The sequence below is a fragment of the Lepisosteus oculatus genome, chromosome 2, assembly GCF_040954835.1.
Source record: "Lepisosteus oculatus isolate fLepOcu1 chromosome 2, fLepOcu1.hap2, whole genome shotgun sequence".
Classification (NCBI taxonomy): domain Eukaryota; kingdom Metazoa; phylum Chordata; class Actinopteri; order Semionotiformes; family Lepisosteidae; genus Lepisosteus; species Lepisosteus oculatus.
In genome coordinates, this window is record NC_090697.1 from 10764071 (window position 1) to 10780728 (window position 16658).

General features: G+C 42.9%; 1 protein-coding gene across 3 annotated transcripts; it reads left to right on the plus strand.

Moving 5' to 3' along the window:
- Positions 1-46: 46 nt before the first annotated feature.
- ndufaf7 (NADH:ubiquinone oxidoreductase complex assembly factor 7) lies at positions 47-15631 on the plus strand. Of its 3 annotated transcripts, none has more exons than XM_015354352.2 (10): positions 47-233; positions 1904-2064; positions 2387-2467; positions 2992-3102; positions 6399-6612; positions 6730-6788; positions 6999-7112; positions 12200-12343; positions 14261-14434; positions 15223-15631. In XM_015354352.2, the coding sequence occupies exons 1-10, from the start codon at positions 164-166 to the stop codon at positions 15433-15435; spliced, it is 1341 nt and encodes a 446-aa protein (XP_015209838.2). In that variant the 5' UTR covers positions 47-163; the 3' UTR covers positions 15436-15631. The 3 variants fall into 3 exon arrangements, with proteins under 3 accessions (XP_015209838.2, XP_015209849.2, XP_015209843.2); XM_015354357.2 differs by lacking the exon at positions 47-233 and adding an exon at positions 287-456; XM_015354363.2 differs by lacking the exon at positions 1904-2064 and having other exon boundaries at positions 150-233.
- The last annotated feature ends 1027 nt before the right edge of the window (positions 15632-16658 follow it).

Sequence of the window (16658 nt, forward strand, 5' to 3'; positions counted from 1 at the left end):
ACGCACGGGTTCAAAGTTGAAAGGTAAACGCATCATATGATCACGTGGTGTGCCCCAGCCAGCTCTTTACGATACGAGCATGTTATTATAAGGTAGTAAGGTGCTGTTTTCAACAGTAACGTGAATAGTGTCCTGAAGTATTTATACAATACTGCGTAAAACCATGAAAATATTAATGCAATTAAAGCACTTACACAGAGCTTTCAAGCAACTCAGTGCGACGAGATGCTTAGGTAAGAGAAAATGAAAAACGAGCTGGGAAAGCATGATATGTAGAATTAACCACTGTCGTATTGAGGTTTAATTTGTGACTGATGTTATTTCCAAGGCATTACAATTAAACGATTTGTGAGAATTCAATAAAGATATGGATGCTGCACACTGGTGGTGGTGGAGGGGATCCCCATTACCTGTAAAGCGCTTTGAGTGGAGTGTCCAGAAAAGCGCTATATAAGTGTAAGCTATTATTATTATTATTATTATTATTATTATTATTATTATTATTATTAACTCCTTCATGAGCACAGGTTCGACAGCTCTTCATGTTTTGCTGGCAGGCGTGGGTGGGTTTAAGCGAGCGGTTTAAGCAGCTGTGTGCTGGAGGCGTCTGTTTCTCCTCACATTCTCCCCTCACAGTCTCTCTTTCCACTTCACCGGTGAGGCAGTCAAAGCCCTGCGCGAATCCCGGTGGCAGTGCCGCTGGACCCCTGAGCAAGTGACTTAACCCAGTGCAGCGACTGACCTCGTTGGCGCCGGTCTGAGAAAATTAACTAGACAAGAGTTGTTTGAAAAAGCAACTCCTATACTTGAGTCTACACTGCACAATACATACACTATTTGTGTATCTCGATTTTCTGAAGGCCTTAGAGAAAGGTTTTAATAAGGGGTGAAGTCTCAAGTCACAGACAGTACGCATGTAGAGAGACCGAGAATAGGTAAATGGATAGAAACCACAGAGGACAGATGAGTAAATGCTGACTTTGGTTTGCTCTAATAAGTGGAGTAACACAGGGGTCTGTACTATGACCACTGATCTTCCTAGTTTATGTCAGTGATCTGGATTCTGGTGGTTAGTACACCTGTCAAGTTTGCAGATGGTAGTAAAAAAGGAAGATGAGCATACACTGTCGAAACAACAAATTAAATTCCAAAAGATTTAAATTTATTTCTTGACTGGGCAAACACATGCAGAGAAGCACAGGTTTTTGCATGAATATAGTGGGGGAAAAAATATCAACTACAAACACTAAATGGGAAATGCTTGATGAGCGTGACGAGTCTATTTTTTAAAGAGACTTCGGTGTTTGTGCTGATGTAACAGGGCTCGTGCGCTGAGCCAGTTACAGAAGTGACGTCACCCCCCTCTGGAATCTGGACAGGGTGAAACTGCTGCAGCAGGGTATTGTGGAATAGAGCAGTTCTTCTCTGGCTGTTGCGTGGTTCTGTGTGGCTCTGGGGTCTCTGGTGGCTGGGACTGAGCAGGGGCAGACCAGAGCCACCCTAGTCTCTGCTGTTGTGCTGAATTATCACGTGGAGGAGAATGAGGTGTCATCGTGTGGTAGGGTCGTCTGCTGTCTAGGGATCAGCTCTGTTCGTGACATGGGACAGGGACTGAACCCTGGCAGGGGCAGGGAGAGTTTCACTTGTCACCTGGACACATCTGTATTTTCTAGGCAAATTGGGGAAACAGTAACAGCAATAAAGAGTCAAAGAAAATGAGACAGAGGTGTAATGGACTATTTTAATGTGCTGTAGTTAGATTTCTCATTGCTTTGTTTTTGCTCCAGAAAAATGGATAATTTCTCAGTCCAGAGCTTACTCGAATACTCCCCAAGAAGAACTCCTGGCCAGCACTCCAATGCTAAAACATCTCACATCTCTCATTACTTTGCTTTTGCTCCAGGAAAATGGATCGTTTCCCAGTCCAGAGCTTACTCGAATACTCCACAAGAGGAACTCCTGCCCAGCACTCCGATGCTAAAACATCTCGCATCCAAAATCCAGTCAACTGGCCCTATTTCAGTAGCTGAGTACATGCGAGAAGTTTTAACTAATCCAGTTTCGGTATGAAAGAGTTCATGTTCAACACAGTAATGCACATCTAAGACTAGTTAGAAATAGTTCAGAATTAATTTATTGTCTTTGGATATATTTTTAATAGTGCTTTTAAAGCTAATCTTTGGCTGGGCTTCTTATGCCTACATCCTTTGGTTAACAAATCCATTCCTTTTGATTAGTATTGTTTTGTTCTTGTTTTAACGCTGTCAGATGCCTCTTTTAATAAATTAATTTGTCCTGAGAATGTTAAATAGAAAGAACGTTTAATATTCAATTTAACATTAAAAAACAGTGACCTGTCTTAACACTTTGTTTTCTTTCTTTACAGGGTTACTATGTGCGTAATGATATGTTAGGACCCGAAGGAGACTTTGTAACATCGCCTGAAATCAGCCAGCTCTTTGGGGAGGTACTGTCCCAGTATCTACATAGAATTTTCCTCAACGTGACACATCCAGGGCTGGGATCTGGGTTTAGTTCCTAGGGCTCTGTTTGCATAGAGTTTGCGTGCTCTGGGGGCTCCTGCTTCCTCCCACGGTCCAAAAACACACTGGTGTGCACGTGTCTCTGTGTGCCCTGCGATGGACCTGTGTCTGATTCTGCGAGGGACTGCAAGGTACTTATATGCCCAATGCTGCCCGAGATGGGCAGTCGGCTCCACTGCAAGCCTGTATTGGATAAAGTGGTTAACAGGGAAGTGAGATCCCCAAGGATTGCGTCTCCAGTCCTCTCCGGTGAATGTTAGGCCTCTTTTGACTCTTGCACAGGCAGTGGACTTGTTTTACAAAAAGAAATGGTGTCCACAGTGGTCACCGATGTACAGTTTCATTCAGATACGCTGCGGCTTTACAGGGGAGAGAGTCTTTGTGACAAGGAAGAGAGCGCTCCGCTGACTGGCTCTGTCCCGTTTTCTCCATGGCCTTCCTTCTGCAGCTGCTGGGAATCTGGTGCATTAGTGAGTGGATGGCTGCGGGAAAACCGAAGGAATTCCGACTGGTGGAGTTTGGTCCTGGAAGAGGTTCCTTGGCCAGCGATATCCTGCGGGTGAGTCTACATCATGGCCAGTGTGTAGGATCAGACACTTCTCACGTGATAGAGAATAGCAGCAGAGGAGACAGATACACTCCCTGTATTTAGATGAGTACCACTTAAACATCTGAGGTATGATAAAACAAAAACAGCAATATATGAATTATATAGCATTTTAGTCATGTACAATGCCCTACATGTCTCTGGGACTTCCCAGGGAGTGTGCATGAGTGTTATGTGTTATGGTTACCAAGGAGCTTTTTTGCAGTTTAGCATAAAATCGGTAGAGGGAGCTGTTTCCCTGCATTAGCTCTGCTTTTACATCAACTGTACATTTTCTTTTTTTTTAAACTGTAGTCATTTATTCACCTTTATGACAACACATGGGCCCTTTCTTTAACCATAGCTGTGAATTTGTAACTCCTTTCATCTACCCAAAATGATAACAAGAGCTGCTGTTTTAAAGGGTGTGGTTTGTGGCCAGCAGCATTAAAAACTTCCAGTTCCAACCTGATCCTCGTCTGACCTGTCCGCCCTGGGTTGTTCATGAAAGCTGCCGGGGAACCAGACACAGAACATAAATTTTAATATGCTCTTTTAAAACATCTAGTAAAAAATTGCATTATTGTGTCATTTCCCGAGAACAAAAATCATCAAATTATAAAATACTTAGAATATATCATGCCTAACAAAACATTAACAGTGACTGTAATGCTCTGAATGGGCAAAATAATGTGACAAAAGGGGGTCAATGTACAATCCCCTGTGTTTGAAGACCCTTTTTTAACACACTGGTCTAAATCCGTCTTGACTTGGGCATTGCTAATCCCGAACATGATAATCCAGAGTATTTTTCAGTTAGCTTTGAAGACATGACTGCTTAAATTGGGCATCAGTGCATTTGCCAGCATTGAAGGCTTGTATTTGGACTGTCATGAAGTGGCCTGCTGAAAGAGACAGCCATGTCTGCTAGAGTCCGATGGGGCTCGGGTGTTTTTCGGAAGCTGGTGAAAGACAGCCGAAGGGGTGGAGGACGGACGTAGATGGCAGGACAGAGAATGAGGGAGGGAAATGACGAGTGGGATCTGGACACGACTGGAAGCAAGTTCAGCCTTCAGGCAGAAAGAGACAGGGAGACTGCGCTGCCTTGTGGAAGACTGGCCAAGGGATCTGAGCCACTGGTCTAGCGCTGGGCAGGAGACCGGTTGCTGAAAGGCAGATCAGATTCAGGACAGACTAGGGGTCTTTCCTGCAGATTCAGACAGAGTATACTTTGGTGATGCGGGCCAGTACTGCTAAGTGCACTTCCATGGTCTTGAAGCACCTCAATGACAGAGCATTAGATCAGTGGCAAAGCGGAGTCTACGTAGTGTGGTCTCGTTGGGTTGAGCACAAGCAATCCCAGTAGGACTGTGGCTCCTCATGGGAATGCACCTGTTTACTGAGGAAACCGTGGCCTGTGAGCTCCTGTTCACCTGGGTGTAAAATCTGTGAGACACAGAGAAACAGAGATGACAGATGTACAATATATGCATACCCCTATATCTGGGGTAAGAACATAAGGACAGTTACAAACAAGAGGAAGCCATTTGGCCTATTTGGTAGTTGGTGGTTAATAGATCCAAAGATCTCAGCCATATCCTGAAAGACATCAGAGTTTTGGCTTCAACAGCAGGGCCAGTTAGCTTGTTTCATATGCCCACAACCTGTGAAAAAGAAATGTTTCCTTTTCATGATTTTAAATACACTTACACATAGTTTCCACCTGTGCCCTCTGGTTTGTGTTTAACAGTTCGTTTTGAAGAAGTTGACTTTGTCAGTGTCCTTGAGGATTTTAAAGACTTGTTCCAGGTACCCTCATAGTCTTTTCTGTTCAAGACTGAGAAGGTCCAATTCTTCTAGCCCACAAATGATCACATGGGGCAAACTAACTATCCTGCATGTCAGGTCATATGACCCATTAGATTTGGAAGACCTATCGAGCTCCAAAGAGATAATGGGCCATGTTACACTTGCACTTGATTTACAATAGTGAGTGCAAAGATACACATTGATACAAATGAAAAAAAGTGCACTGGTGTTTAAATGGTAATAGCGCTGCTCAGAAAATAGATGGAATCATGAAACAACAGAAGACAAGTGCGGTGTTTTAATCCACGATGCTGTTCTGTCTGAGAAGGAGCTCACTGGGTGTGGAATTTCATGTAGCATTGACGGTAATTGACCCCAGACAAACTTTCAAGAAATGCTTAACCGCTTTTGTATTTATTTTTTTCACTTAGTGTTAATATGAGAGGAGTAAGCGTTTAAAATCCTCATTAAAGAGGCAAGGATACGAACAATCTCAACTCTCTTTCTGTCACTGTCTTGCTGGCTAGTTGCCTGTTACTAGGAAACAGGAGACAAGTTGCCCATCCTATTAGTCTTTGGAGGAGAATAAGTGGGGCGGATCTGTGGCTAAGGATCTGCGCCTGTGGCTGGAAGGCAGAGCAAGGCCCTTAACCCCAGCTGCTCCAGGGGTGCTGTATAAATGGCTGACCCTTCGCTCTGAGCCCAAGTTTCTCTCCCTGTCTGTGTGTCTCATGGAGACAAAGCTGGGGAATGCGAAAAGACAAATTCCTATTACAAGAAATTTTATATAGCCAATAAAGTGATCTTATCTTATACAATGGGAAAACATGAAATGCAATTGTTGATTTAATGTGCAGAAAAATCTAATGTTTAAATAGAGGTTATGTAGACTTCTTTCACATAGAGAAAAGTAAAGCTTGCAGTTTGACCCAGGGCGCCCAAACTTTTGCATACATGTGTACATTGCTGTACTACAATTGTTTCCATCATGTGACACCCCTTCAAGTCTTATTTTACCAGAATAACTCTTCAGTGCTTCAGTGGTGGTCTGGTTAAGGGTTCAGTTAGGTAACTAAGTGCTCCAGTGGAAGACAAACCAGCAGATGTGTAGGATCCCAGCAGCAGCCTCTGCTCTGTCCTCAGTGTTTTCCCACTTTAGACTCATCATGGATGTGCTAAGACGATAGTGACTGGCGCTTGTAATATTTTCTCAACAAGATAAAAATCGGCAACACTAAAAATGGATTGCGCTCCAAGTATAAGAGCTTAAGAGATTTCTTAAGCTCTTATACTTCACACGATGCCGTTTGGCCTGCGGCTGTACCGCTGCTGGAAGCGGAGTGTGACGGCTGGTTGGGAGCCGGGATCCTGTTCAGAAACAGATGATTCCCAGGTGTCTGGGGGAAGTCTTCCACTTCCTGCTGCTTGCTTGCGATCTGAGCCAGTTTCCTGTGCTCCAGGTGTTCGGCCAGCTGAGGTCAGTGCTGGCCGGGTCCAGGGTGTCCATTCACCTGGTGGAGGTGAGCCCCAAGCTGAGCGAGGTGCAGGCGCAGCGTCTCACCGGGGGCCGGAGCGAAGCTGCGGGCAGTGAGAACGACCCCACCTACCGCCAGGGGACCACCGACACAGGCCTGCCCGTATTCTGGTACAGGGGTTTAGATGACGTCCCGAAAGGTAACGTCGTTCTTCTTTCCAGTCCTAAAGTATGAAGTTACAGCTATTAACATATTTTCTGAATAAATATGTCTGCCTTTGTGGCCACCTAATGAGATGTGTTTTTTCCTGATTTAGGCTTCAGCATCTTCCTTGCCCATGAGTTCTTTGATGCCTTGCCGATACACAAATTCCAGGTACAGCTGTTATGGTGCTTGTTTGCCAGTGTTTTTAGGCTCTGTTTAGCAGTCTTGCCTAACATAAACTTTAGAAGATGAAGTCTTTGCAACAAGGAAATGTTGTCCTCGTCGCGTGAGAATTTGAAAGTTTGCTCAAATCGGGGGGTGACATTTTAGTTTTTTTCTTCCAATTTCTCAATTAAAGTAATTATGTTTTCATTTTAACAGAGAACAGAGCAGGGCTGGAGAGAGGTGATGGTTGACATTGAGCCCCAGGTTCCCAATAAGCTACGGTTTGTTTTATCACCAACACCTACATTGGCTTCATCCACTCTCCTGCAGGTGACGTACCTTCCCGATGATATTTTCATATTTTTATAAGAGAGTACGTTTTTGCAGCATGAATTTTCTGCCTGTCTATTTCTTAGCATTTGTCATTCTTTGAAAACTTGAGTATATACGGTTATGAAGAGGGGTTCTTGTAATAGAGATAGTCACATATTGAACTGGAAGTAGTGTACAGGTTAATGGTAAATGCAGACAACATTGAGTACATGCGGTTTCTAAAAGTGAAATAATATCATTGCCCCCACTAGTCAGGAAATAGGGAGTGAGGCCACATGGCTTCTTTTTGGATATTTTGATGGTGGTGAAATGAACAGGCATTAACTTAAAAGAAAAATATTTATTAAAAAAAAAGTTCATACAAACAGCATGAAACACCAAAAATGTTTTCAAAAGGAGTGATTTCTCAAAGCTCAAAATCACAGCCCAGCTCCTTCCACTAGATCCGTAACACTGGCCATTCTCCTGTACTCAGAGGTGGATATAAATCTTTATAAGAGCCAATAGGATAAATAGCCATCTGCAGTTAAACTTGTCCTCTAACATTACATTAAAAAAGAGATAACCATTGGTCCCTAACAGAATGCATCCAGACGAACAATAGAGACACAGTTTGCCTGGAGAATTTACAGAAGGAAACTTAAATAGCTAAACACATATGAAAGTCTAGCCTCTTTCCCAAACCTTAGTGGAGGTCCCTTCGACTAGAATGAAGGGATCTAGTGATTAGCCCTCCCACTTCTGTGTACTGCTTTGTTCTTCATTGCTCCTATATTAGGTCTATTCCAGGACTTCCAGTCTGTATAGTTGTCCCACCACCTACCTGGGCACCAGAGTGTCACAATTATAAGCTGGATAAAAATGGAATTACGGAAAGCACCTCAAAACCTTTACATCAGCACAGAAAGCGAGGCCAAACTCAAGACAAACTGGACAACTCTCCTTTCAGCAAGCATTTCCACTTTAATAATCATTGTTCTTTCGTTCAGTTTGTTTGTCCCATGCACAAGTGCGGTGAAGCATGTGTGCTCCGATATAAAGACGTTCAGGAAACGCCAGACTTCAACACAGCACAAAAACGACAAAGTAAAATAACATACAACTTAAATAAAATCAGCACAAAGGGCGAGCAAAAAAAAGACATGGGTGTGAGGCAGTGGTAGAAGTAGAATTCAGTAATCTGACAGTTTGTTGAAAGAAACTGTCTGTATCTGGAGGTTTGTGCCTTTATGCGCCTGTAATTCTTACCAGACAGGAGGGGGGAGAAAAGTGAGAAACCAGGATGACTGGTGTCCTTAGCAATACTCCCAGCCTTCCTGAGGCAGCGAGTTGTGAGAGGGGAGCTGTACGATAATGGACAGAGCTGATGTAATGTCTTTTGGGTAACAACGAGCTGCTGACAAACCACACTGTGATACCACACGTGAAAACACCCTAGAAAATTATAGTTTATTATTATCAATTAAATAAACATCTGAGGTTTTAAGTAAAACATAATTCTTAATGCTTCTGTGTTGCACTACAGTCCACATTTCAAAAATAATCTACATATTTTTGATCAAGCCTGGATCTGTAATGAGCACTTGCTAGATAAGCATTCGTTTTTGTCTCAAATCATGGAGTCACAGTCAGGTTTTCCAAAAGCGCATTCATTTTTATTTGCACTTTTAAGATAAGATAAGATCACTTAATTGGCCATATACAGTTTCTTGCATTAGGAATTTGTCTTTTCACATACCCCAGCTTGCTCTCCATGAGACACACAGACAGGGAGAGAGAAGCTTGGGGTCAGAGCGCAGGGTCAGCCATTTATACGGCGGCCCTGGAGCAGTTGGGGTTAAGGGGCTTGCTCAGGGGCCCAACAGAGTAGGATTCCTCTGCCGGCCACAGGATTTGAACCGGCAACCTTCCAGCCACAGGTGCAAATCCTTAGCCACAGAGCCACCACTCCGCCCTGTACCATATTGGCATACCATTAATTTCATGGCAGGGTCTCAGTGCCAGTGGCCAGTGCCAGTGGTGAATCCATTCACCCAGTGTCTTAGAAGTGGCAGAATAAATTCTTCAGACAGATATGTGAGGATAAAAATCCTTACGATACCTTGATAAGAACAGCATGCTCTGCATTGTGAGCAAAGTAAATATAATAAAACTGTACTTTCTTAATGTTTCACTAATCCATCTGTATTTCATTACACACATTGATGCAGTATATATGTTATAGACCTGTTTGATCTGTGCCTTTCTGAGATGCCTAGAAAAAACTTTTAATGTCATTCCAAGCCTTACATCATATGTAGGTTCTGAGCACGGTTATAAATCTTGGCTTCAGACCACAACTAAAGCCAATGGCTCTCAAGTTTCACAGGCTCTTTGTCTAGCTGGGACTTTAACTTTTTAGAAGGGCATTTTTATTATTACAAATGTCTATAAAATCTTTTTTGAAGGCTTGCCAGGTCCTTTAGCTGTGGTGATTGCTCGAGAGACAGATAGCAATTTTCTACCTATAAAATATTTTTTAAAAAGGAGAGCAGATGTGTGATGATTATTGAACACCGTTCCTTGCTAAGGATTTTCCTTCAAAGACCCCCAATGCTGGCAAAATGTACTTGCAGCGATTAATGATCTTGTAAATAAAAGAGCTTGAATAAAACACTAAAATTGTATTTTTACAGCATATTAGGGACCTTTGTCAGATAATTGTGATGTACTGTAAAAGCAAGTTAGTTTTCAGCTTCAACAGATGGAATGTATGGTTGACGCATGTGAAAGAAAATTCTCAGCTAAGGACAAATAAAAATACAAGACCCAAATTAAAGATATAATTGACTTTTAGCATATTGTATACTGTGGCTGGAATTAATTACAGATCTGAAATCAAGAGCAGAAAATTACAGCTGACTATGTTATTATTAGACTGTATGCAATAAGGCGGTGTCAGTACCTTTTGTAACATACACAGGATTAAGGTGTGACATCTCAAAACAGAAATACATATTGACCAGCTAAAACAACATACCAGCATGTGTTAATGGTAGTGAAGGTGTATTTATGTAGCTCTAATCTTTGTTTTATATAGCACGTTTAATGGCACATCATCTCATGCCATTTTACAATAAGTCAAAACACAAGAGACATCGGACATCTAGAGTGGTTCAGTGGCACAGTGGTGAGCACTGCAGCACTGGGGCCGTGGGTACAATTGTGGACCTGGGGCGCTATCTGTGTGAAGTTTGTATGTTCTCCCCATGTACATGTGGGTTTCCACACGCTAAAGACAGTGCATGTGTGCGTGTGTGTGTCTGCACTGTGTTAATCTGGCATCCCATCCAGGGTGTACCCTGTCTTGCACCCCTTGCTTGCCAGGATAGGCTCCGGCTCCCTCACAGCCCTGTTGTGGAAAAAGTGGTTAGAAAATGGCTGGATGGATCAAGCATCTAGCTTGTTTTGTAGTTACTGTAGTAGATAAAAGATAAGACCCCAACATTAATCATCTGCTAACTGGGTCACATCCTGGATGGGCTGAAAGGTCTCCTCTCATTTGCAACCTTTCTTACATTTTTAGGATACAGAATTAAAACCCAGAGAATAAAACTGAGTTGTAACATGGGATTTGAAAGTGATTACAGACTTCCAAAATCTGGGCTGGGAGGTCATAGTCTTGGAGCCACAGAGCAGAAAGCACAGACTCTCAGTGTTCAGAGCCTATTACCGGGAATTGAAAGAAGGCTGAAGACAGCTAGTTTGGAAGCGTAAACAAGATTAACAGTTCATTCATGTAGCTGTTTAAGCCCTGAAAGGCAAGAGGCAGTATTTAGATTTTTTTATTTAACTTAATGCTGTTTAAAAATTAAGGACATGGTATATACTGTATATTCAGAAAAATTGACTTGCCATTCCTAAATCAGAGCTTGCTTCTCTTCAGAGGCTCTTCTGGGTTGTGTTGGTCAGGTTCTCATTTTTACTCATCTGTCCAGAGAACATCCTTCCAGCAGTCTTGTGGATCGTCCAAGTGCACTTTGTTAAAATTGAAACAGACAGCAACATTCTTTTTAGAGAGAACAAATTTCCTGATGGTTGAGCCACAGATGTTTCTTTTGTAGATGTTCCTTGTGATTTGATGGATGATTTTCTGTTGCTCTTGGGGAGATTGTGTCAGGACAGCTGGTCCTGTGTAGAGTCACCATGGTCTTGAATGTTTTCTACTTATAGAGTGTCTTGGATGGATAGATGGATCACCCAATGTTTAGAAATGGTTTCATAACCCTCTCCAGACTGATACAGATCAGTTTTTCTTTTTGTTAGGTCCTCTGAAAGCTCTTTTGATCATGGATTGACATGTTTCCACTAACTTGTAGGGTGAGAGCTAAACGCAAGACGTTTCTAACCATGAAATAGGATAGGGCTGCCCAAACTCCACCCTTGTTAGTTACCCTCTTAATTGCGCTGATCGAACTAGGAGTTCGCTTATTATTTCACATATACTGATTCATAAGCGCTTTTTCTGCTGCATATTCAATTCTCAGAAAACATTGAATTGGTAGCTATAATACTTTCTGGTTATTTAAGAAAAGAGCAGTTTCGATCAAGCATGGTATGAATTTATAATTGCCTTAATTATATACTGGGGGTTCCCAAACTTTTTTCTCATTTCTGTGTGTAAGGTATCTCTAGAATGACCAATATCGGGACGTTTCTTCACAGGACTCACATAGGGATCCTGGGGAATATAAGTACATTTTTCCATAGAATTAATCTTTACTCTGTCCTGGATATCTGTACGTACAGAAATGGGAGCCATGTTTTTCTCTTGCTACAGAGCTGTACTTGCTCTGGCCTGTTTTGAACAGTATAAAAAACAAGCTTAAGAATCCTAATCCTATTTTCTTCAGAACGTCTCCAACCCACTGGCTGTATAAAACACAGTACAGTTGTATAGTTCGGGAGGGAGCAGGGAGCAAAGGAGTTGGTAGCAAAAGCATTATCTCGGCTGTGGATGCCTTCCCACCTCCACCGCCGGAGCGTTCGGACTACCTCCTGCTCGCTCCGGCGGCTTTGTGAATGTGTTGCTCTCGTCTCTTCAGGCGGATGAAAAGAGGGACCACGTCGAGGTTAGTCCAGAGGCCGGGGCTCTTATTCAGAGGCTGGCCGGGCGGATCTCGCAGGACGGAGGAGCGGCCCTCATAGCCGACTACGGCCACGATGGAACCAAAACCGACACGTTCAGAGTGAGCGTTTCTGCCTGGCTGAAGTGGAGATCAGCTGGACCGACCGCTTGTCGTTCTGTGTTTGTCAGTGCCTGGAGTGTTGACAGGGTCCTCCATGGCTACCGATTCACTTAATAAGAATAAGAATAATTGCTTGCACTTATATAGCGCCTTTCTGGGCAATTTACTCAAAGTGCTTCACAGGTAATGGGGATGATGGATGATGTGACAGCAGCCATAGTGCACCAGTACGCTCACCACACACCAGCTCTCAGTGGAGAGGAGAGCAGAGGGATGAAGCCAGTTCAGAGATGGGGATTATTAGGAGGCCATGATTGGTAAAGGCCAGGGGGCAATCTGGCCAGGACGCTGGGGTAACACCCCTACTCTTTTCGAGAAACACCCTGGGTTTTTTAATGACCACAGAGAGTCGTTTCTACGTCTCATCCGAAGGACGGGGTCTTTTCTTTTTTACGGTATAGTGTCCCCGTCACTATACTGCGGCATTAGGACCCACATACACACTTACACGCAAGAGGGGAAACTCATCCAGCCATTTCCCGAAGGAAGCCAGCGTATGGGTATGGGTAAAGAAGTGTCTCCTTCTCTCCGGTTCAAATGCTCTTCCACATTGTTTCCACGGGTGCTCTCTGGTTCATTCTGAAGGTCTGCGCTGTGTTAACTTGGTCAGAGCCTTTAAGGGTTTCGACGAAGGTTCAGTTCTTTCCGTCTGACGGTGTAGAACATTCCTTTATGCCCTGGAATACAATCTGCTTGCTGAGTTTACTGTACTGGTGGTAGAGCAGCAATATATTTTCTATAACATGGTGACTGTAATTGTGCACAGTTTCCTAAATGAAATATTATTTATGATAGATCACATTTCTTTTCTTTTTTTCTTTAATGCACATTTCAGTCATTTCTGCGTGTGAGGTGCATTGTATAATACACAATAATGCAATTCTGTTTCACTGAGAAGCATGTTTCTTGTCACAGAGGGCTCCGAGTCTGAAACAAGGTATTCACCCATGTGGTCCAAACAGTTCTCCTTGGATCTTTCACGAAGAAGATGGATGAGTACCTTGGATCAATGAGATACCAATTATCAAATGAGATGTAGTAGATGGGTGTTCCCCTGTTTGTAACAATTCACGTGTTTTGATTTATGGTCTGATCGGTGCAATTCAGGATTCAGTTTTATATTTGATAAGAGGATGGTGCTTCACCTCGTTGGGGGAAGGAGAAACAGGGATGATGGGAGTTGGTCCTACTTTCCCTGGACACTGAAGCGTGTTTTTAAGCTATAGGGAGAAGCCATTCTCTTCAATCAATCGCCATTACATCAAGTCAGCTGTTCAGAATAACATTTTGGAGTAAGATCAGTCATAGCTGGAAATTTAACATTTAAATGGTTTAATCATATAGCCAAATACAAGTGTTTGTTAAATGTGAATTATGGGTGTCACAGTGTTGCATGTCTTACTGAAGTGGTATGTGGGTCAGAAGACACAGGAAGCTCTTGAAATGTCACAGTGGGCTTCCTGTCCTTACAGCAGGCGGCGATATTAACTATGTGGCAGTAAGTGGTGACCTGTCGTAGGGATGTGCAGTCATCCTTTTTGACCCCTTATCTGTAAGACCTCAGTGACAGATGTAAAATCAGTAGGCGGCCTTTGGTACCAGTAGGCGTTCTAGAATATTTTTGAAGAAATATCTTAAAAGCTCAAACAAATGACTAAGAGACTCGTGTTTCACCAGTCTTTTACATTACTACACAAACTGTTAACACAAGACAGCACACGTACCTTAAGCATCTTATTTTCAATTAACATTCCTGTAACATATAAGCTCAGCTCTGCTTTCACTTTTATTTCAAGAGACGTTCCTGTCATACTGTTCTTGTGAATAACTGCTACAGTATTCCTGCTGTTGGCGCAGGGTTTCCATGGCCACAAGCTCCATGATGTTTTAACGGCGCCAGGCACGGCGGACCTGACGGCGGACGTGGACTTCAGGTATCTCAGGAGAATGGCGGGAGACAGCGTGGCCTGTTCTGGTCCAGTCACACAGCTGCAGTTTTTGAAAAACATGGGCATTGATGTGCGGCTACAGGTGGGTATATGTATTAGCTGTGGAAAGAAAATGTAGGTCAGACTGGTTGTAACTAGTTTTACCTGTCGCAAAACATCGAGCTTTAAGTTTATTTGAAAGTTTCACTTAAATTAAGCAAAGAGCAGCACTGCCTTTGAAGGAAGTCACTGACGGAAGAGGAGACATTTGGATTTTGCACAGAAAAAATGTGCTCAATGTGTGTGTGGGGTTTCAGACATGACCCTTTCTTCAGTTAATGCTGCTTGATAATGAGAGCAGGGAAGCTGTAGCATAAACACCTGGCTAGCAGGCTCTTTTCCATTGATATGAGGTGAAGCTTTTTATACACTTTGACCCTCCTCTCTGTATTCTACATTTCTAAAGTCTTGTGAAAGCACAGCAAATTAAGTGCTGTGCAAATGTGTACATACAAAGCTATGAAAAGCCTGAGGACGACGCCGTTGGTTTGAAATGGTCTGTCTGAAAACACAGCATTTAGATTTTTTTTTCTTCTGTTCCATGAAACCATTTCAGCTAGAGGGGGGATGTAGAAATTTATACTGGGACATTGACGGCTATGCCTCAGCTTCATGCGTGTTTTTCCTGCCATTCGTGTTTTAAAACTTTAATTTTAAAACTATTTTAAACAGTTTCGTCAGGTACCTTCACCGCTTACGGTAACACTCAAGATGGTATATCTATACATCATACATCCTTCATTGTTGTTTTGCCCCTAAGAAACCCTGGCTCGTCCACTGTGCATTTTGCATTCTTGTAGTTACACCATGCTGTGCTCCTCTCCTTACCAGGTTTTGCTGCGAAGTTGTACGGACACAGCCTCGAGGACACAGCTGCTGCATGGATTTGACATGATCATGAACCCCGAGAAGATGGGAGAAAGATTCAAGTTTTTTGCCCTGGTGCCTCACAGCAGGCTTGCCGTGCAAGCGCGAGGGGAAAAGACAGAGAAAAAAGCACCAGCTCCACCCCCTGTGGCAGGCTTCAGTGACTTGAAACTCTGACTGTGAAGGCGAGCCGCTGGCTCTCACTCAGCTCTGACAGACCACAGCATGCCTTAACACCTGACAGCTGGAGCAGATGGACTGATCCTTATCACACGAGTATTGTTTATTTGCAGTTCCCCCATTTTAAGCAAATTAATTTTAAGTACCTGTAATAGACGCAATAAACTATACCTTCCCTTTTTATTCGTAAAAATGATTCATATTGCCTTCATCTGTTCAAGTGATTTAGAAACACTTGCAGAAGGGCTGATTTTTTTAAAGGGGAAGACTGTTCTGTCCAAGAATGAAGAAATTACAATAGATCATGCTTCCAAAAAGTAAATGGAGAACGTTTTTGTGAATATACTGTACAAGATGTAATGTATGAAACTTTTTAAATATCAAAAAGAACATGAAGATGTTTGCCATGTTTAATATTTTTTGGCCTATTTAACTAGACACAGTTTGTGTTTGTGACCAAAGCCTGATGCCTGCCTGCTGACAGACAGCCCAGGAACAGACAGGCCCTCAAGCCCTTGGAACACGGAGTGCCCTTTTGGATTAATCCAAGGAAAATGTGGTAACTTCCTTATACATGAAAGTCTTAAAATACTAAATACTAAATACTACTGCCACCAAGATAATAGGGTTCGCAGTTAGCACTGTGTACTGGATTTCAGTTTAGGTTCAGTAAGGTTTCCCCTCATCTGTGCATCCACTTGCTTTTGGTTTTGAAACAAGCTCTGACATTATTAGAAGCTGAGCATATTCATTTGCAGAGAGGACAGTGCTACAGTGCAGAAGTGAAACTGTGTGTCTGTGTGTCTGTGTGTGTGTGTAGGGAGGGGGGATTACGGTCATGCTAACGGAACTTCAGATTCAGCTCAAAACTCCAGAACATGGCTGTGTCACCAGTTGTATAGGTCAGTGGTTTACGCTGGCCCATGATATGACATTTCTGCATAATGATTAATTGTGAGGTATAACATACTGTATGACACAAAATACACAGTTCTGCTGCAGGGCGAAATAAGTACTTGTGTTTTGTCAGTTCCATCACACGAGGTTTCAAACCTACACACACTATTACACACAGGAGAGAACAATCACACCTCCTGCCGGAGTTGCAGAAGTGAAGAGCCCATGGAAAAATGTACTTTTATTAAAGAGAGGGGCAATCGGATCCCAACCATTTTCTCTTACGGCCAAGGACATTTGACGACTTAGAATACAAACGGCTG